We start from the raw sequence: 22,765 nt of genomic DNA, 5'->3' as shown, positions 1-22,765 counted from the left end.
CCCTCCACCTATCTTTGTATTGTCTGCAAACTTGGCCACAAAACCATCAATTCCTTCATCCAAATCATTGACATACAACATGAAAAGAAGTGGCCCCAATACCAACCCATACTTCATACCACTAGTCACCAGCAGCCAACCAGAAAAGGCATCCTTTATTCTCATTCTTTGCCTCCTGCCACTGAGTCAATATTCTATCCATGCTAGTATATTTCCTGCAATTCTAGAAACATAGAAAACCTACAGCACGATACAGGCCCTTCAGCCCACAATGCTGTGCCGATCGTGTACTTACTTTAGAAATTACCTAGGGTTACCCATAGCCCTCTATTTTTCTAAGCTCCATGTATCCAAGAGCCTCTTAAAAGACCCTATTGTATCCGCCTCCACCACAGTCGCTGGCAGCCCATTCCATGTGCTCACCACTCCCTGCATAAAAGACTTACCCCTGACATCTCCTCTGTACCTACTTCCAAGCAGTGACTATCCACACGACCAATGCCTCTCATCAACTTATACATCTCTATCAGGTCACCTCTCATCCTCCGTCATTCCAAGGAGAAAAGGCAAAGTTCACGCAACCTAGTCTCATAAGGCATGCTCCCCAATCCAGGCAACATTCTTGTAAATCTCCTCTGCACCCTTTCTATGGCTTCCACATCCTTCCTGTAGTGAGGTGACCAGAACTGAGCACAGTACTCCAAGCAGGGTCTGACCAGGGTTCTATACAACTGTAACATTACCTCTCGGCTTTTGAACTCAATCGCACGGCTGATGAAGGCCAATGCGCCATATGCCTTCTTAACCTGCGCAGTGGCTTTGAGTGTCCTATGGACTCGGACCCCAAGATCCCTCTGATCGTCCACACTGTCAAGAGTCTTACCATTAATACTATGTTCTGCCACCATATCTAACCTACCAAAATGAACCACTTCACATTTATCTGGGTTGAACTCCATCTGCTACTTCTCAGCCCACTTTTACATCCTATCAATGTCCCACTGTAACTGATGACAGCCCTCCACACTATCCACAACACCCCCAACCTTTGTGGCATCAGCAAATTTACTAACCCATTCCTCCACTTCCTTATCCAGGTCATTTATAAAAATCATGAAGAGAGGAGGTCCCAGAACAGATCACTGAAGCATACCACTGGTTACTAACCTCCATGCAGAATATGATCCGTCTACAACCACTCTTTGCCATTTGTGGGCAAGCCAATTCTGGATCTACAAAGCAAGGTCCCCTTGAATCCCATGCCTCCTTACTTTCGCAATAAGCCTTGCATGGGGTAACTTATCAAATGCCTTGCTGAAATCCATATACACTACATCTACTGCTCTACCTTCATCAATGTGTCTAGTCACATCCTCAAAATATTCAATCAGACTAGTAAGGCACAACCGGCCTTTGACAAAGCCATGCTGACTATTCCTAATCATATTCTGCCTCTCCAAATGTTCATAAATCCTGTCTCTCAGGATCTACTCCATCAACTTACCAGCCACTGAAGTAAGACTCACTGGTCTATAATTTCCTGGAACACACACAAAATGCTGGTGGAACACAGCAGGCTAGGCAGCATCTATAAGGAGAAGTACTGTTGACGTTTCGGGCTGAGACCCTTCATCAGGACTGTGTTCCACCAGCATTTCGTGTCTGTTGCTTGAATTTCCAGCATCTGCAGATTTCCTTGTGTTTGCTTATAATTTCCTGGGCTATCTCTACTCCCTTTCTTGAATAAGGGAACAACATCTGCAACCCTCCAATCCTCCGGAACCTCTCCTGTCTTCATTGATAATGCCAAGATCATTGCCAGAGGTTCAGCAATCTCCTCCCTCACGTCCCACAGTAGCTTGGGGTATATCTCATCCAGTCCTGGTGACTTATCCAACTTGATGCTTTCCAAAAGCTCCAGCACATGCTCTCTCTTAATGTCTATAAGCTCAAGCTTTTCAGTCCGCTGCAAGTCATCACTACAATTGCCAAGGTTCTTTTCTGTACTGAATACTGAAGCAAAGTATTCATTAAGAACTTCAGCTATCTCCTCCAGTTCCATACACACTTTTCCACTGTCACATTCGATTGGTCTTATTCTCTCATATCTTAGCCTCTTGCTCTGGACATACTCGTAGAATGCCTTGGGGTTTTCTTTAACCCTGCTCGCCAAGGCCTTCTCATGGTCCTTTCTGGCTCTCCTAATTTCGTTCTTAAACTCCTTCCTGTTAGCCGTACAATTTTCTGGATCTCTCTCATTATCTAGGTTTTTAACCTTTTGTAAGCTCTGGGCTCTTATCTTGTTAAGCAGCCTCATGTGCAGCACTCAAAGGCCTTCTGAAAATCCAAATAAATACCACCCATTAACTGTCCTTTGTCTAACTTAAATGCCGTTTCCTCAAAGAATTCCAACAGATTTGTCCTGCAAAATTTCCCCTCAAGTAAAGCATGCTGATTTGCCCTATTTTGTCATGTGTCTCCAAGTCCCCAGTTAACCTCATCCTTAATAATAGATTATAATATCTTTCTAACTCTTCTGCCTCCCTCCCTTCTTAAAGAGTGAGTGACATTTGCAATTTTCCAGTCTTCAGGATCCATTCCAGAACCTAATGATTCTTGGAAGATCATGTCTCTACAATCTCTTCAACCACCTCTATCAGAACCCTGGGTGTAGTCCAGGTGATTTATCTACCTTTAAACTTTTCAGCTTCCCAAGCACCTTTTCCTTAGTAATAACAACAACACTCACTTCTGCCTTTTGACACTCTCACGTTTCTGGCATTTTGCCATTGTCTCCCACGGTGAAGACTGACACAAAATACTTATTCAGTTTGTCCACCATTTCTTTGTTCCCATTACTATCTCTCCAGTGTCATTTTCCAGCAGACTGATATCCACTCGTCTTTCTTTTACTCTTTATATATCTGAAAAAAACATTTTGTATCCTCTTATGTTACTAGCTAGCTCACCTTCATATTTCATCTTTTCTCTCTTTGTGGCTTTTTAAGTTGCATTTTGTTGGTTTTTAAGCTTCCCAATCTTCTACCTTCACATTCATTTTTGCTATATGTCCCCTCTTTGGATTTTATGCTGTATTTGACTTTCCTTGTCAATGACAATTGCCTCTCCCTTCCTTTAGAATACTTCTTCATCTTTCAGAGGTATCTTTCCTTTGCCTTCTGAATTGGTCCCAGAAACTCAAGTCATTGTCCTGCCATCATCCCTGCTAGTGTGTCCTTCCAATCAACTTTAACCAGCTCTTCTCTCATGCCTCTATAATTCCCTTTACTCAACTGTAATACTGATGCAGCCCATTTTAGCTTCTCCTTCTCAAACAGCAGGGTGAATTCTGTCATATTATGACCACTGTCTCCTAAGGCTCCCTAATCAAATCTGGATCATCACAAACACTCAATCCAGAATTGCCTTTCCCTCATGGGCTCAACCACAAGCTGCTCTAAAAAGCCATCCTGTAGGTATTCTACAAATACCCTCTCTCGGGATGCAGCACCAACCTGATCTACATGCGTACTGAAATCCCCCATGACCTTTGCAACATTGCCCTTTTTATGTGCCTTTTCTATCTCTCACTGTAATTTGTAGCCACATCTTGGCTACTGTTTGTAGGCCTGCACACAAGCCTCATCAGGGTCTTTTTACCCTTGCTGTTTCTTAATTTTACCCACAAGGATTCTACATCTTCTGATCCTATGTCACCTCTTTCTAAGGATTTGATTTCAGTTTTTCCAACAGAGCCACCCCACCCCACCTACCTACTTGACTATCCTTTTGATACAACATGGATGTTAAGCTTTCAACTATGATCTTCTTTCAGCCATGGCTCAACGATGCCTACCTCATACCTGCCAACCTCTAACTGTGCTACAAGATCATCTATCTTATTGTGTATGTTGTGTGCATTCAAATATAACACCTTCAGTCTGTATTCTTCATCCTTTTTTATCTTGGCCCCTGTTACACTTGAACTTGCACTGACTGCAATTTTGCCCCTTCATCTGCCTGCCCATGCTCACAGTCCTACTACAAACTGCACCTCGTTGTACACCAACTGCCCTATCACTCTGGTTGCCAGCCCCCTGCCAAATTAGTTTAAACCCTTCTCAACAATCTTGAAAACATACCCACAGGATGTTGGTTCCCCTTGGGTTCAGGTGTAACCTATCCTTTTTGCATAGGTCAATACCTTCCCTAGGACAGATTCCAATTATCCAGAAATCTGAAACGCTGTTCCCTGCACCAATTTTTCATCCACACATTCATCTGTCAAATCATCCTATTCTTACCTTCACTGGCAAGTGGCACAGGCAGCAATCCAGAGATTTACTACACTGGAGTTCCTACTTTTCAGCTTTCTACCTAACTCCCTATATTCTCTCTTCAGGACCTCCACTCTTTTCCTACCTATGTTGTTGGTACCAATATGCACCATGACTTCCCGCTGTTCACCATCTCCCTTTAGAATGTTGCGTACCCAGTCCAAGACATCCCTGCCATTCAGTTGTCTCCTTCACATCCACAGAATCTGCGGTCTGCTCCTCTAATTATAGAATCCCTTATCACTACTGCAGTCCTCTTCACCCCTCTTCCCTTCTGACTTATAGAGCCAGACTCAATACAGCTTCCCCCAGAAAAGTCATTCTACCTTCCCCCCCCCCCCCCCCCACCAGTATACATCACTGAGGGTAACAGCCACAGGGGTACTCTTCATTGACTGACTATTTCCCTTCCTCTCCAGTCACCTAGGTTCCTGCCTCCTGGGGGTGAATACCTCCCTGTCACTCCCATCTATTAACTCATGTACCCGTATGTGCCAAAGATTATTCAGCTGCAGCTCCAGTTCTTTAACACAGTCTCCAAGGAGCTGCAGATAGGTGCACTTCGTGTTGTGTTACCAGGGAGAATGGTCTCCCAAAATTCCCACATCTCACACAAGGAACATCCCACTAAATCTGGACCCATTCTCAGCACACTAGTTATGTCCTAACAAAAAAAACTTATCAGGAAGTTATTTAGAACCGCCTGTGTTTGCCCAAGCCTGATGAGCCAAAGCAGGCCTACTCCAACACTAAACACAAAATACTCTGCAGATGCTGGGGTCAAAGCAACACGCACAACATGCTGGAGGAACTCAGCAGGTCGGGCAGCATCCATGGAAACAAACAGTCAACGTTTCAGGCCGAGACCCTCCCACCTGACGAAGGGTCTCGGCCCGAAACGCTGACTGTTCATTTCCATGGATGCTGCCCGACCTGCTGAGTTCCTCCAGCATGTTGTGCATGTTGCTACTCTAACACTGTCCACTCACACAATGGCCTAACTCAAATAGTGTAAATTTGCACATTATTTCACATTTTGTGTTTATTTCTTCCTTCAAATTCCATACAATTTCCATTTTATTCTCTAGTTCAAACTTCTAGATTATGTTTATGAATTCTTTGAGGGTAAATTTCTGCTACAGCTGTAATCCTGTAAGTCATGAGAATGCAAATTTATTAATTTTAAGTTCATTGATGCAATAATCCCTTTGCTGTTTCTACATTCATGTGCTTTCAAGCAGGAAACATGGTTTGTTTCCTCTAACGTAATGGCAAAGTATGAATAAAATGAATCATAATGCAGGTAACCTAAATTTTATTAGTTTTCTATAATGTAGTTATGATAATATTAGTGATGCCAAGATGGTAAATTATTGATCATTCAAAGGGATGTACAAGGCAGAAATGAAAACACTCTCCACACTTGTGATCAATTTTTAAAAAATCATAGGAGACAGGTATAAATTAAAAAAAATTTTCACCGGAACAATTTATCTACTGTTGTGTGCCCAGTACATTTTTTAAGCCTTGATAAATGTTTTCATTTAATTTTAAATTCATTGCAATAATAAGAAAATGGTCATGTTAATTACAAGTATGCTTGGACTCATAATCCTAAATTTCTGAAATGTACTGAAAACCTAATTTTATTGACCACTCTTTGTTCAGATGGTATTCTCAATATATGAACTTCACAGAAAATGTGGAGATATATTTGAAACTTTGCCTTTTTTAATGTATTTAATTTCGTAATGTAACAAAATAGAACCTGTATAATCCCAGTGTCGAGAGGCAGGAAATGTTCTGATCACTGTGTAAGTAAGGGGACATTGATATACTGCTTGCTTGAGTACTGCAGCTCTACTGCAGTGGAAGAGTGCTGACCTCCAGAACAGGTAACAGCCAAAGAATAGCTTGAAAACTTGTATAAAAAAACAAACTTCATAAGCTGTAAGTTATTAGCAGCCTGCCATCCAAGAGGAGTTGGGGTGCTTCTCATTGCTAAGAGTAAACATGTCTTTAAACAGATCCATTCTGAGTTTTTTTTGGTACTTTGTTATAAGACCTAGTAAAATGAACACAATCTTCTCATTTTCCCTCATGAAATGAACACCTTAAATGGTACAATGAAATCATAAATCTAGGCACAAGATTAAATGTAGTATACTATTTGTGATATATAAAATGTCAACTTGCACGCATACTAAATCATCTGACAAATCAAATTTACATGTTCGTTGAATGAACAATTCTCAGTTTTCTCCACACTCAGGAAGGTTCCAAACTGAGTCACATATCTCAAGATTTATTGCTGTGGCCTATTTTGGGTGTGGGTGCAGGTGATCAAAACAAATCTCTGACATGGTATTCTAAATGCCTATATGAAAAGAGAAATTGCAGGCCAACTTAAAATATGATACATAACCAACTTACTTCTCTATTAAGTCCAATGTAACACCAGGCACCAGCTTGGCACTCCTCTGCATGCAGAACCTGTAAGTAAGAAACACCAAATTACCAAGTCCATTTAAGGAGATAAGTTGGTAAAATCCTGATTGTTCAAAGACTTACAGAGCTCATCTTTACTGCAAATTTTTAAAACTTTATCAATTCACATTTTAATCCTTGGAAAAACATACACATTTCAGAGGGAGCTGAGGAGATAAATGAGACAATCATGAAATGCGAAGAAACATACCGGTACTTATAGGACCAACATTAGAAGCTAATGAGAAATTATTGTTTGAGGGAAATGGACTGAGAACATTGACATGCAAGGAACCAAATATTCAAAATGAAAAATACAGAGTTGGATAGATATTCATACATATACATTTACCTGCACCATCACTGTTTGAAAAGTTATTCTTAAAGACTTCATAAAATTTCAAAGCCACCTCAGGAACATGCGCATCGCCAAACTTTACAGTCACAGTCCTTTCCACATTGCTCTTAAAGCTGGTGGTATTATACTAAGATATCAAATGTTTACACATAAAATTAAAATTGGATCAGGAAATTATAATATTTGCCTAGATTAAAGTTGCAATGCTGAATTGCAGGGCCAATCAGCATAGCAAATGTCAGAGTGCAAAATACTTTCCTTTCTACCTCCATTAACATGTATAAAGAAGGAATTTGGCCATAGCAAATAGCTGTAGAGAGATATGTGATGTTTCTCCAACTGCTGGGATTAAACTGTCTAAAGAATCACTAATGCTCCTGTTGGAAACAAGATGACCTTGCAATTTCAATGAGGTTTCTATTCATATTATTCTAACTTGTCTTAATAGTCTTCTGTGACAGCTCAGGTTGAATGAATAAATAATCATTGCACCACCAATAAACAGGGTGAATTAGAGCTACCCAATTTGACAATGAACGCATCCACACTTCAATGCTCTTCTTTGGCTAGCACTACTAAAATTTTACAATATTTCAACCTGATTGGTTAAGTGGACATGTTTGCATTTTACTTTTACTTGCTCACTTGGATCTCCTCACTCTTCTATTATTCTTCATAGGTAGTCTCTCAGGATCAAGACTGATCTCCTTCCAGTTCCGCGATGATTGGTGAGGCCGGTATGGAACCTGCACATTGTCTCAGAGGGGGCAGGAGGCATTTGACAAGGTAGGTGATTGGAGAGTTTGGGGGGTGGTGCATTCCCCCCATCATTTACACTGGGCTTCCATATGCCCCACAACACATGGCCAGCTTGAATGGTCCTTCTCTCTGAGTGATCCTGGTACAGGGATTCCAAATGATCATTGGGAGGCATTGAATTTCTTTTCCTTCCAGACAGATGTTGAAAAATACCTTTCTTTTGTTTGTCTGTTAACTTCTAGCATGAGAATTCCCAAGAGGATGTCCATTTCAGGAGTCTGTTATCTGGCATGCAAATGCCAATGCATGCCCAATAAAGCTGGATGAGTAGTTAAGACCTTAGTTTCTTGAATTTAATGCTGATATCGGTTTATTTACTCTGCCAGTGGATATGGTGGATGTTGTGGTGCCAATACTGGTGGCATCTCCAGTGTTGCATGGGGCAGGGATGTCCAATAGGTGTTATAGTCTTGATCTCCTAACATAATTCCCAAATTATCACATCAGACATGCCATCAATATTCATAGTACTGGGTTAAGCAAAATCAAAACTTTAGCAGGGACACTACTTTTCCCACATGGAGGTACACCAACAACATATTTTGTGTCAATGAAGCTTTATCAAGAATGATCCAGTTTCCAGAGGCTACAAATCATCCTGTAAAGGCCATCTGGCAGAAGGTAAACATAACAGAACTGTAATTGGTTTATATTTGGGACTAAATGACAGAATATAAAAACTCTTCTTCTACTGGATAAATGCAGTCAAGTGCATTGCAGAGTAAACAGACACTAAGAATGGTGATGAGAGTAACATTCCAGTGCAGCCTTATCCACCAGAAAGGAAAAGTCAGATAATTAGCCTCAACCTTGGCTGGAGGATCTACTAGCTGGGCTACTGTGCCTGAAGCTAACAGCTCTAACAACTAAAGGGCAATTTTTTGGACAGGATAAGATTCAAGAAACAATGTCCCCCATTTTGAATCACTGGACACGATACTGAGCAAACTAATGAAGCTGTTTTGGAAGGGATTAACACTACACTGTGGCAACACTAACTAGTTTAACCTGTTAGCTCACTTGAATACGACAGTGAGAAGCCAAATAAACAGTTAAAACCCTAAAATAGCATGTGAATACGGCTTTAAAGTTCCTCCGTGGGTGTTGACAGAATCAAAGAAATTGTTCTCAATTAGCCTTAAGGAGCAAAGCAGAAATTGGATATTATGCATAATGAAGAAATGGCTTTTCTCAATTGTAGAAAAAAAAAATCCATTTCAAGAGTTAAAAGATTTATGATGTTTGAGTGGGTGAAAGGAAGCATGGCTCCATTTGTTTTTTTTTAAAAAACCATTGCTGCTGTAAAATGTCACTTCTGAAGATATTTAATTCAACCCAATCAAGTTACTGTGCTAGAATTAATTAACAACACTTGATGCTGAGAGTCCAGGTCAATGTGCCTATTATGACAGGGACTAGGCATGAACAACTCTACCACCATTTGTCCACCAGGCAAATTATACACAAGAGTCTTCAATAACAGATAGTGGCCAGCAATGTAGACTCCCGAAGGAACTCAGGTTACAGATTCTGCAACTGTTCGGCTATTCAAGTCCATCTGCGTCTGATGTATATAAATATACAACCTGTTAAAAATACTGCACATTTCATTGACCTTATCATCCGCAATCTTGCAGGAGATATATTCGAGGTTTTGACATTTTCTTGTCGAAAATGTGTTACCCTCTGCGCAGAGCAGAAGTGACAACGGAGTAGTAGGATTAAATATTTTTAGTCACATTGACCTTGGTACGTGTGGGGCAACTTGCAGTGTGAGAACAACAAAATGTGCTCACCGAGATGGAAAACATGCACACTCGAAAACACGCACAAAAAAAAGAGCCTAACGTGGATAGGAGGCCCAATCTATTTACCATGTGATCAAACTACTGCACGCACACTTGCCACATTGTTGGAATCATTCCAATACAGTTCAGTAGGCTTTCAGGCAGGTAATTAAAATGCTGCTTTACAATTCCTTTGTTTTGGAATCCCAGGGAAGCAGCATCCAAATATCTGCCCCACCAAAACAGTAGAGATACAGAGAGCGTCCGCTGCAGAGAACCTCCTCTCAGATTCTTCGTATTCAGCGAGGATGATAGAGGAAACTGAATTTGGTTTTGTGCCCTTCTTGTGAAAGCAGACTTGGAGAACAACTAACATTAACATTCTCCCTGTCACCACATCAGATTCTAGTGTGAACTCTAGCTCGCTCCAACATTCTAACAACACTCTGCTTCTTGGCTTAATTGACTATTGTAAAATTAGCCTTTGTGAAGTTAGTTAGTGGGACAATCAATGGATTGTTAGTAGGAATGAGTGAAGGAAAAGCTTACAGGGGAAAAGGAGCAAAGAAATCCTCTTTGAGTTGGCATAGGACTTGAAGGGCTGAATGGCCTTCTGCCAAGTTCCAAAAATCCAGCTAATCCAGCACAGCAAAATTTACATCAATCATTTTACGTTTCATTGCTTGATTTTCAAAAAGCTTTTGACAAGTTTCTGTACACAGACAGATCAGAATCCATAGGGATAAAGTCGGAATTCAAGGAGGCTGGCTGTACTTTCTTAAGTAGAATATAGAAATTAATATAAACACGAGATTGTGAAAATACTGGAAATCTTGAGCAACACACACAAAATGCTGGAGAGGAATAACGAGTTGAGACCCTTCATCAGGACTGCCATGCCGTAGTTGCTGAATGATTTACTGAGTTAATATTTTGTGTGTTACACTCTAGAAACTAATGCTCCTGGTTGGTGTGAGAGGCTTAATGTTCACTGTTATGACCATGAAGGGTTGTACTGTGAGAAGAAAGCATACAAACTGGAATAGATTAAAGGGTGATCTGGTTAAGGTCCTAAAGATTTTGAAAGAATTGATCGGATTGAAATAAATTTTTGCTCGTGATATAGATCTCAGACAAGGCGACATCGATTAAAACCAACCCACTCAAGAGAGATGGTTAAAAGCTTCTTCATCAATGTAGAGAGGTAAAAGTAGTGGACACCAGATCAATTAATAGCTTTATGTTGGTCATGACAGATCTTTATATGCCAAGTGTGTTAAGAAAATGGAGCTAAGAAGAATGGATCAAGTAAATATAAATGTCAGCTATTAACTCACAGAACAGATGCTGAGGGCTTAATAGTTTACTCCTGTTTCTATCCTCAGTAGCCACTTTATTAGATACATCTGCTGCTTAATGCAAATATACAAACAGCCAATCATATGGCAGCAACTCATTGCATAAAAGCATGCAGACATGGTCAAGAGGATCAGTTGACCTAACATCATAATGTGGAAGAAATGTGATCAAATTCAAATAACTACACGCTACAACAGTGGTGTGCATCGAACGCACAATGCATCGAACCTTGAAGTGGATGGGCTGCAGCAGTAGAAGACCACGAACGTACACTCAGTGGCCACTGTATTAGGTACACTGGGTACCCAAAAAAGTGGCTGCTGAGTATAAAGCCCAACTGGAAAGAAAGCTCTTCCAGAAACACAAAGAACATCTGAGGGAGGCTCAAGCATTTATGCAAGTTTTAGAGCTTCAGTTGGAAAAACTACACATAAGGGAGACCAAAAGTAACGGGAAATGGAATTAATAAGACTGTAAGACATAGGAGCAGAATTAGGCCATTCAGCCCATTGAGTCTGTTCAGCCATTTAACCCAAGCTGATTTCTTTAGGATGGCATGGTAGTGTAGCAGTCAACATAATATTACTACAGCACCAACTACATGGATTCAATTCCACTACAGTGTGTAAGGAGCTGGGCAATTTCCCCATGTTTGTATGAGTTTTTTCCCCACATTCCAAAGAGGTACAGGTTAGTAGGTTAATTGGCCACAAGGGTACAATTGGACAACAAGGGCTCGATGGGCTGGAAGGGCTTGTATCTCTAAATAAATAAAATAAATACATTATATCTAAAATAAATAAATCTAGCATGGGTCAATTAATGTGGAAAATCAAGAATCACTAGAATGCTGTCCTCAGATGGCAGCAATAGTTCTAATCATAGGCAAGACGTGAACATTTGGGGGATTGGAGAGAACAAGTCTATAAAGAGCTTATACATTCTCCCTGTCATCATTGGGCTTCTCCTGCTGCTCCGGTTTCCTCCCACACTCCAAAGCCATAAGGGTTAATAGGTCAATTGGTCACACTGGTCAATTTGACAATACCGGCTCGTTGAGCCAGAAAGGCCTGTTACCATGCTGTGCCTCTAAATAAAAATAAATAAAACCTCAAGAGTTGTTTTCCTATCCTTCAACCTGAATGGAGAATTGAATAACCAAATTACAAAGTAAATGGGAAGAAAAGACCAACACCTCAATCTCATTTATCCTGCTAATCATCAGCATATCTTTCATATGTGGTATTCCAATCTGCATGTGGTTGTGCCAATTCAGTACCGTAAAACAGTCTCCAAGTCAAAAAGTGGATAAGATGTACCTGCTGTATTTTATCATTCATCATTGTTGACACTATCCAGTGCACATATTTTCACAACAAAATTGGGCAAGGAAATGTTGTGTTTGCACAAATCTCTTCAGAACTATCAGCTTCAGCAGTTTCACCATAAAAAAATGCACACTGAAAAGCTTCATGCTGAGACAGCACCGATATTCATTCTTTTGCTCATGGTTTGGAATATTCGATTTCAAGGGGGAGCTGGAAAACCTATTTAGAAACCACTTAAATCCAATACCGCATGATGTTTGTGTGGAACTTCTCAAAAAACTTAACCATATACAATCAATTTTACTTGACACAAAATCTCAATAGTATAAATTCTTCCTGTGTGGTTAGTAGTCTGCATGTCAGCTGTGGGATGTTTAGGCCTGTGGCAGAAAGCACAGCTTCCCGTTATGATCCACTCTATTTTTGAGGACATTTTGCTACTTTGAGCATGGATATATTCCATCTGAACTGATGGATAAGGGGCGGCACTATAGTGTGGCAGTTAGTATAACACTATTACAGAACCAATGCAAACAAGACAAAATCTGCAGATGCTGGAAATCAGAGTAACACACACAAAATGCCGCCTGGCCTGCTGAGTTCCTCCAGTGTTTTGTGTGTGTTGTACGTTCTCCCCGACTACATGGGTCTCCTTCGGGTGCCCTGATTTCCTCTCACATTCCAAAGATGTACAGTTGAAGTCAGAAGTTTATATACACCTTAGCCAAATACATTTAAACTCAGTTTTTCATAATTCCTAACATTTAATCCTAGAAATGATTCCCTGTCTTAGGTCAGTTAGGATCGCTATTTTATTTTAAGAATGTGAAATGTCAGAATAGTAGTAGAGAGAATGATTTATTTCAGCTTTTATTTCTTTCATCACATTCCCAGTGGGTTAGAAATTTACATACACTTTGTTAGTATTTAGTAGCATTGCCTTTAAATTGTTTAGCTTGGGTCAAACGTTTTGGGTTGCCTTCCACAAGCTTCTTACAATAAGTTGCTGGAATTTTGTTCCATTCCTCCAGTTAGGTTTGCAGGCCTCCTTGCTCGCACACGCTTTTTCAGTTCTGCCCACAAATTTTCTATCGGATTGAGGTCAGGGCTTTGTGATGGCCTCTCCAATACCTTGACTTTGTTGTCCTTAAACAATTTTGCCACAACTTTGGAGGTATGCTTGGGGTCACTGTCCATTTGGAAGACCCATTTGCGTGAGCTCTAACTTACTGGCTGATGTCTTGAGATGTTGCTTCAATATATCCACATAATTTTCCTTCCTCATGATGCCATCTATTTTGTGAAGTGCACCAGTCCCTCCTGCAGCAAAGCACCCCCACAACACGATGCTGCGACCCCCATGCTTCACAGTTGGGATGGTGTTCTTCGGCTTGCAAGCCTCACCCTTTTTCCTCCAAACATAACAACGGTCATTATGGCCAAACAGTTCAATTTTTGTTTCATCAGACCAGAGGACACTTCTCCAAAAAGTAAGATCTCTGTCCCCATGTGCACTTGCAAACTGTAGCCTAGCTTTTTTATGGTGGTTTTGGAGCAGTGGCTTCTTCCTTGCTGAGCAGCCTTTCAGGTTATGTCAATATAAGACTCGTTTTACTGTGGAAAAAGATACTTGTCTACCTGTTTCCTCCAGCATCTTCACAAGGTCCTTTTACTGTTGTTCTGGGATTTGTACTTTTCATGCCAAAATACGTTCACCTCTTGGAGACAGAATGTGTCTCCTTCCTGAGCGGTTTGACGGCTGCGTGGTCCCATGGTGTTTATACTTGCGTACTATTGTTTCTACAGATGAACGTAGTACCTTCATGTGTTTGGAAATTGCTCCCAAGGATAAACCAGACTTGACACTTTCTGACCTCAATCCGATAGAAAATTTGTGGGCAGAACTGAAAAAGCGTGTGCGAGCAAGGAGGCCTGAAAACCTGACTCAAGTTACACCGGTTCTGTCTGGAGGAATGGAACAAAATTCCAGCAACTTATTGTGAGAAGCTTGTGGAAGGCTAGTCAAAATGTTTGACCCAAGTTAAACAATTTAAATGCAATGCTACCAAATACTAACAAAGTGTATGTAAACTTCTGACCCACTGGGAATGTGATGAAAGAAATAAAAGCTGAAATAAATCATTCTCTCTACTATTATTCTGACATTTCACATTCTTAAAATAGTGATCCTAACTGACCTAAGACAGGGAATGTTTCTAGGAATTAAATGTCAGGAATTGTGAAAAACTGAGTTTAAATGTATTTGGCTAAGGTGTATGTAAACATCTGACTTCAGCTGTACATGATAGATGGTTAATTGGTCATATAGGTGTAATTGGGCAGCAAAGGCTCAATGGGCTAGAAGGACCTTGCACCATGCTGTATCTCTAAATAAAAAATAAAAATATTTTAACAAAATAAATCAGCTGGAACCCCAAGGTACTTCAGCATATACCAAATGTATCCAATGCTTTTCCAGCTTGTTTTTTCAACAGTGTAAAGTAGTCAGAGTTATACAACATGGGAACAGACCCTTTGGCCTATCTCATCCATGGCAACCATAGTGGACTCCTAAGATAGCTTCCTTTGCTCGTGTTTGGCCCATATCTCTCAATATCTGAGATTCACTCTCATTCTAGAGCAAACTTGTCAACCAGCACAATTCATCCACGCTCAGGGGCAGGATGAAGAGTATTGCACAGAATTACACAGAAAAAAAAGATGTAATTTAGATCAGAGAGCTGCCAAGGCCTTTTGTAAGCAGATATTCTTTGGAGTTTTGGAAATCATTTTGGTTTTTATTTGGCAACAGTTGTCCTGTTTAATCCAAAGCAGTGATTTTGCTATTCAAACTGGCAGATGATCTCACTAAATAGCATCACAATCAAGTGAAGTCACTGGATAACTTGTGGGAATACTGGGTGACACCATGGCACAATGAGCAGTCACTGCTACACCATGTCAGAGATTTGTATTCAGTCCTGACCTCTGGTGCTGAAGGAACTCTGCATACTCATCTTAAGACTGCAGGGGTTTCCTGAGTGCTCCAGTTTCCTCCCAAATCCCAAAGCTATTTGGGTTTGTTTGATTAATTGCACTACCATATTGTGCCTGTACAACGAAGCTGGTTAATAGAATCTCAAAGACCAAAGTCCAAAGTAAATTTATTATCAAATTACGTACATGTCACCATATACAAGATGGTACAGAGTCAATTTAACAAAGCTTAGAAAAGCCAATCAGATGAGGTGCCATAAAGACCATACTATTCGATACGACATAAGCTAGTTTTAACTGAGTTGACAACAGGGTATTATTTCAGTAGGATTTACTGTATGTAGGAAGAGCCCATGGATTAACATCTACCATTTTAAAAATCCATTCTAACTATACAACCACTGTGCTGACTTTATTGAAGTATAAATCGATTTCAATGTGATCGTTGATAGGAGCGGGGCTAAAAAGCCATCCCATTCACCATTTACGATGAATCCAAAGAGAACAAATGGTATTATTAGACACAAAATAACAAATATGTACGGTTTACTGTTAGTACTCAATTGCAATACATAGCTAACAGATCTTCTCAGGTGAATTCACCATTAGTACAATAATATGAAAGTGAAAGCAAATACATTTAAGTAGCTGTTAGACAGACATTTGAATATGTGAGGGTACTGAGATATGGATCATGTACAAGTACAACAAATTGAGTTTAGTTTGGTATCGTGTTTGTCACAGACACCATGGCCCAAAGAGCCTGTCCCTGTATTGTACTGTTTTATATTTTCTGCTCTGAATGCACATTTTAAAAAAAAACAATCTCCAAAATAAGTAATTTTATGACAAACTGCTTTTAAGAAATTTACCATTAAAGACCTAACTTAAGTTGGCATTTAGGTGAAACTGTTGAAGAAACAGTGAAATGACAAGCTGGCAAATGTTAAAATTAATCCTTGATGATCAAATTATAAATGCATTTCCTGAAGTTGCACACATTACAAGTCCTAAATGGAAAATTATGATATTATTACCAACAATTACTGGTTATCAACTAAAATGATTGCATTTTAAACACATTGCTTATCAAACTAAATGTATTTATCGTATAATTTCTTGATTTAAACATGAACTGCTGAGGCATCAGCATCCATTTTAGATAGAAGGTACTTCTATCTTCTGAGGATTTTTTCCACAGTAGAGTGCTATTAGAATTTGCTTCTGTCCAAAGTGACAGTTGCTTTTGTAAATTTAAGCTGCAAAACCTGACTACTCAATGGATATGGGCCAAACGTGGGAAGTTGGGTTGAGCTGGGTGGGCACCGTGGTTGGCATGGACTCAATGGACCGAATGGCCTGTGTCCATGCTGTTTTACTCTATGCCTCTATAACTGAAGTATCAAGATGCTACTTATATTGATTCCAACAATCATAAAATGAAACAAGGAACTTAGAAACAAGTGACGTGCAAAATAACCATTCAGAACAGTTCTCCATGAGTTGCAATTCTATTTCCAGCAGACCTACAATAGTTGCTGTTGCCTCAGTATTTCATATTTCAGTCAAGAAATTAAGATCTTTGTCTCTATAAGTTCAGGTCACTCTTGTGTGACGAAGTTTTAGCAACATTGATTTTTGGTACTTCTAAAGAATGCTTCCTCCAATCCAAATCCTCATTCATTGTAATAACCCTTGCACATCCATCACCATTGTGCCAACGAAGATGTCACCAGAACTGGCTCCATTTTAATCCATTTATCCTGCATGGCTTCAGAGATGCCAGAGTGGCAAGGAAGACAGGAGAAAAAATATGCTTGACAAACAAATAAGCAACCAAGCATTCCAAAATGACCACAATTCCGAGAGTACCAACTGTTCAGAGTTTACTGCTTAGTGACACGTGCTACCTCTTCCAGTTGACAGAACTGATTAAATGAAAATAGCAAAGAAACATGTCATTTTATTGCTACTATTTTGCACTGCCCCCCACACACTAATGCACACACAAACACAGTACTTCAGAAAATGGCTATCATCAAGTGTTGTTACCCAACACCTGGGCACAAAATTGTGGTTTATCAGTGAGTTTTCAAGCCTTGAGTCACTTTCACTCACATATCCTCAATATTTTGGTGACCACACAGAAACTTTTCTTTAGTTCTTCCAATGTGCTTAGCTGGCTGGTGGCGTAGTGGCATCAGCGCCGGACTTTGGAGCGAAGGCTCCTGAGTTCGAATCCAGCCGGCTCCCTTGCATGCTTTCCATCCGTACTGGGTTGAGTGTTGAGCTAGCAACTTGGCCTTGTAAAAACAAGAAAGTCTGCTAAAAAAAAATGCTGTCCTGACGGCGTCCTGATGACTCCACCTGGAGTTAAGGGCTCTCTTCTTCTTCTTCCAATATGCTCCACTCAAGATATCATGTTTATCTCATGCATTCTTTGAGGATATGACAAAGTACATTGATAAATGTAGAGCAGTGAATGTGGTGTACATAAATTTTAGTAAGGCATTTGGTAATGTTCCCTCTGGTAAGCTCATTCAGAAAGCCAGGAGGCATGGGATCCAGGGAAACTGTGTGAATTCAGAATTTGTTTGCCCATTGAGAGCAGAGAGGGGTAGTAGATGGAGCATATTCTGCATGGACTTCGGTGACCAGTGGCATTTTGCAGCAATCTGCTCTGGGACCCCAGCTCCTGATTTTTGTAAATGAATTGGATGAGGAAGCGCAAGAGTTAATTAGTAAGTTTGCAGATGACACATAGGTTAGTATAGATGTGGATGATGTACAAGCTTGTCATAGCTTATAACAGGACATTGATCAGATGCAGAGCTGGGCTGAGAAATGGCAGATGCAGTTCAACCTGGAAAAATTTGAACTAATTCACTTCGTAAGGTCCAACTTGAAGAGAAAATATGGGGTTAATTGCAGGATACATAGCAGAATGGAGAAACAGAGGGATTTTGTGTCTATGTCCATAGATTCCTCAAAGCTGCGAAGCAAGCTGATAGGATTGTTACAAAAGTGCAAGATGTGTTATCCTTCATTAGTTGGGGGATTGAGTTCAAAAGCTGCGAGGTAAGTTACAGCTCTATAAAACCCTGGCATTCCCCCCAAGATGGCGCCGCGTACGGTGGCCACATTACAAGCTCCATTCCAAATCTACAGAATACTACAAACTTACAATTTTCTTAGCATTTTCTGTTCAAGTAGCTAATTGGATCCCCGACAATTCGCCTACCGACACAACCGATCGACAGATGACGCAATAACCACTCCTCTACATACTGTCCTTACACATCTGGAGAAGAAGGATGCTTATATGAGAAGGCTGTTCTTGGACTACAGTTCAGCATTCAACACCATAGTTCCATCCAGGCTCAACAAGAAGCTCGTAGACCTCGGCCCTGGCCCTGCCTTGTGCAGCTGGATGCTGGACTTCCTGTCAGATCGCCAGCAGATTGTAAGAGTGGGCTCCCTCACCTCCAACCCTCTGATTCTCAATACAGGAACCCCTCAGGGCTGCATATTGAGTCCTCTCCTTTACTCCCTGTATACCCATGACTGTATCACCACCCACTGCTCCAATCTGCTAATTAAATTTGCCAACGACACTACATTGATTGGCTTTATCTCAAACAATAATGAGGTGACCTACAGGGAAGAAGTCATCTCTCTGACATAGTGGTGACAAGAAAACAACCTCTCCTCCAATGTCGCAAAAACAAAGGAGCTGGTTGTGGATTACAGGAGGAATGAAGACGGGCTAACCCCTATTGACATCAATGGATCTGGGGTTGAGAGGGTGAACAGCTTCAAGTTCCTAGGCACCTACATCACTGAGGACCCCACATGGTCTCCACACACCAGCGCTTCTTTCACCTCAGACGGTTGAGGAAGTTTGGTATGGGCCACCAAATCCTAAGAACTTTCTACAAGGGCACAATTGAGAGCGTCCTGACTGGCTGCATCACTGCCTCATATGGGAACTGTACCTCCCTTGATCGCAGGACTCTGCATAGAGTGGTGCCCAGTGTATCTGTAGTTGTGAACTTCCCATGACTCAGGACACTTACAAGGACAGGTGTGAAAAAAGGGCCTGTAGAATCATTGGGGACCCAAGCCATCCCAACCACAATCTATTCCAGCTGCTACCATCCAGAAAGCGGTATCGCAGCACGAAAGCCAGGACCAACAGTCTCTGGGACAGCTTCTTCTACCAGGCCATCAGACTGATGAACTCACGCTGACTTGCGTGCACTCTATATTACATTGACTGTCCTATTCATTATAAATTATTATAAATTACTATGATTGCACATTGCACATTTAGATGGAGATGTAACGTAAAGATATTTACTCCTCATGTATGTGAAGGATGTAAGAAATAAAGTCAATTCAATTCAACTTGGAATATTGTGTTCATTTTTGGTGGAACACAATTCTTCCTCAATAGAGGAAGAATGTAGAAGCTTTATAGGATGCAGAGGAGAATTACCAGGATACTGCCTGAATTAGAGAACATGTAGAGTCACAGTCATAAAAATGTATAGCACAGAAACAGGCACTTTGCCAGTGTAGTCTGTGCCAAACCACTTAAACTGCTTACTCCCATCAACATGCACCAGGACCACAACCCTCCATACCCCAACCATCCATGTACCTATTCAAACTTCTCTTAAACTTTGAAATTGAGCTTGCATGCACAACTTGTGCTGGCAGCTCATTCCACACTGTCCCGACTCTCCGAGTGAAGACATTCCCCACCCCCCATTGACCTATAGTTGTAGTCCCACCCAACCTCAGTGGAAAACGTCTCCTTACATTTGCCCTATATATACCCCATGTAATTCTTTATACCTCTATTAAATCTCCTCTCAGTCTTCTACATTCCAAGTAATAAAGTCCTAATCCATTCAATCTTACCTTATAACTCAGGTCCTCCAGACCCGGCAACATTCTAGTAAAGTTTTCTCTGTACTGTTTCAACATTATTTACATCTTTCCTGTAGGTAGGTGCCAAAAACCGCACACAATACTTCAAATTAGCCCTCACCAATGTCTTGTACAACTTCAACATAACATCCAATCTCTTGTCCTTAATACTTTGATTTATGAAAATCTCATCAGTATGACTGACGAGTCAGCTTACAGAGAGGAGGTGCAGTGGCTAACGGACTGGGGCAGAGCCAACAACCTGTCCTCTTAATGTGAACAAAACAAAAGAGATGGTTGTTGACTTCAGGAGGGCACAGAGCAACCACTCCCCGCTGAACATCGACAGCTCCTCAGTAGAAATCATTAAGAGCACCAAATTTCTTGGTGTTTACCTGGCGGAGAATCTCACCTGGTCCCTCAACACCAGCTCTGTAGCAAAGAAAGCCCAGCAGCATCTCTACTTTCTTCGAAGGCTGAGGAAAATCCATCTCCCACCCCCCCCTATCCTCATCATATTCTACAGAGGATATATCGAGAGCATCCTGAGCAGCTGCATTACTGCCTGGTTCGGGAATCGCACCATCTCGAATCGCAAGACCCTGCAGCGGATAGTGAGGCCAGCTGAGAAGATCATCAGGGTCTTCCTTCCCGCCATTACGGACATTTACACTACACGCTGCATCCACAAAGCAAACAGCATTATGAAGGACCCCACACACCCCTCATACAAACTCTTCTCCCTCCTGCCGTCTGGGAAAAGGCACTGAAGCATTTGGGCTCTCACGACCAGACTATGTAACAGTTTCTTCCCCCAAGCTATCAGACTTCTCAATACCCAGAGCCTGGACTGACACCTTACTGCCCTATTGTCTTGTTTATTATTTATTGTAATGCCTGCACTGTTTTGTGCACTTTATGCAGTCCTGGGTAGGTCTGTAGTCTAGTGTTTTTTTTTTACATAGTTCAGTCTAGTTTTTGTACTGTGTCATGTAACACCATGCTCCTGAAAAAACGTCTCATTTTTACTATGTACTGTACCAGCAGTTCTGGTCGAAATGACAATAAAAGTGACTTGACTTGACTTGGCCAGTGAGCCAAAAGCTTTCTCTACAACCCTATCAACCTCTGATGCTACTTTCAATGAATTATGGATCTGTATTCCCAGATCCCTTTGTTCTACCGCACTCCTCAATGCCCTAACATTCAGTATGTAAGACCTACCATGGTTTGTCCTACCAAAGTGCTACACCTCACACTTGTCTGCATTAAATCCCATCTGCCTTATGAGGATTTGTCTTATAAGGATAGGTCAATCAAGCTAGGGCTTCTCTCTTTGGCGTGTAGGAGGATGAGAGGCAACTTGATAAAGGTGTACAAAATGATAAGAGCCATAAATCAAGCAGATAGCTAGAGACATTTTACCAGGGGTGGAAATGGTTAAAATGAGGGAACATAAATTTAAGGTGATTGGAAGAATGTCTGAGTGGGGGGGGGGGGGGGGGTTGCTGCCAGAGGTAGGTTTTCTTTTAAAACACAGAGAATGGTGGCTGCATGGAACCAGGGGTAATTGGTAGAGAAATACATTAGGGACATTTAAAAAAAACTTAGATGGGCACATGGATAATAGAAAAATGGAGGGCTATGTAGGAGTGAATGGCTAGATTGATCTTAGAGTAGGTTAAAAAAAGTCAGCACAACATTGCATACAACCAAATCCATTATATTTTCATCTTAACCCAAATGAATGGTTATATTTTTCCATAATGTAGAGAACCAAACCCATAAAAGTAAAAGTAAAAGTTACATTGTATTAGATAAATAGCAAAATAGAATGTGAGAGGCCAATATTTTAAAAGTCAAGAAGCTTTCAAGCAGGCCAGGAAAATCTTTTTTTGAAGAGTTATGTTCCATTTTAAGTTTAATGCAAGATTTACGTTTTACCTCCCATACACGAAGATGTCTCAAAGCATTTAAAACCCAATTAAACAGATCTGAAGGGCTACCAATATTGTAAAATCAGGACAATAATTTGCACTTGATAAAGTCAAACCCATTAGTTTTTAAGTGCAATGATAACTGAAAACATGGAAATACTCAGCAGACCAAACAGGATTTCAGAAATGAGAAATAGAATTCATAATTTAGGTTGATGAACCTATCATCCCAAACATTAGCTCAGTTTTCGATGTGTTGAGTATTAACATTATTTTGCCTTTTAGCCACCTAGTCTTAATAAATCAAAAGCTTAACAGAACCACAGTCATTTATGCAATAAGATGATGTTCTCCCCTGTCATGTCTACAACAAATGACACACAGCTTTCCACCCAAATCCAATCTTTCAGCTCTTGGTCCA

At 40.7% G+C, this 22,765-nt stretch overlaps 1 protein-coding gene across 1 annotated transcript in view; it reads right to left on the bottom strand.

Moving 5' to 3' along the window:
* rptor (regulatory associated protein of MTOR, complex 1) overlaps positions 1 to 22,765 on the bottom strand; it is a 483,948-nt gene that overhangs the window by 280,111 nt on the left and 181,072 nt on the right. The window contains exon 7 of the mRNA XM_073026287.1: positions 6,771 to 6,830. Within this exon, the coding sequence (XP_072882388.1) occupies positions 6,771 to 6,830 (60 nt within the window). The remainder of the gene's footprint in view (positions 1 to 6,770; positions 6,831 to 22,765) is intronic.

The sequence above is a fragment of the Hemitrygon akajei genome, chromosome 22, assembly GCF_048418815.1.
Source record: "Hemitrygon akajei chromosome 22, sHemAka1.3, whole genome shotgun sequence".
NCBI lineage: Eukaryota > Metazoa > Chordata > Chondrichthyes > Myliobatiformes > Dasyatidae > Hemitrygon > Hemitrygon akajei.
The sequence above is the reverse complement of the archived record's forward strand: the minus strand, read 5'-3'. Positions and strand labels throughout refer to the sequence as shown.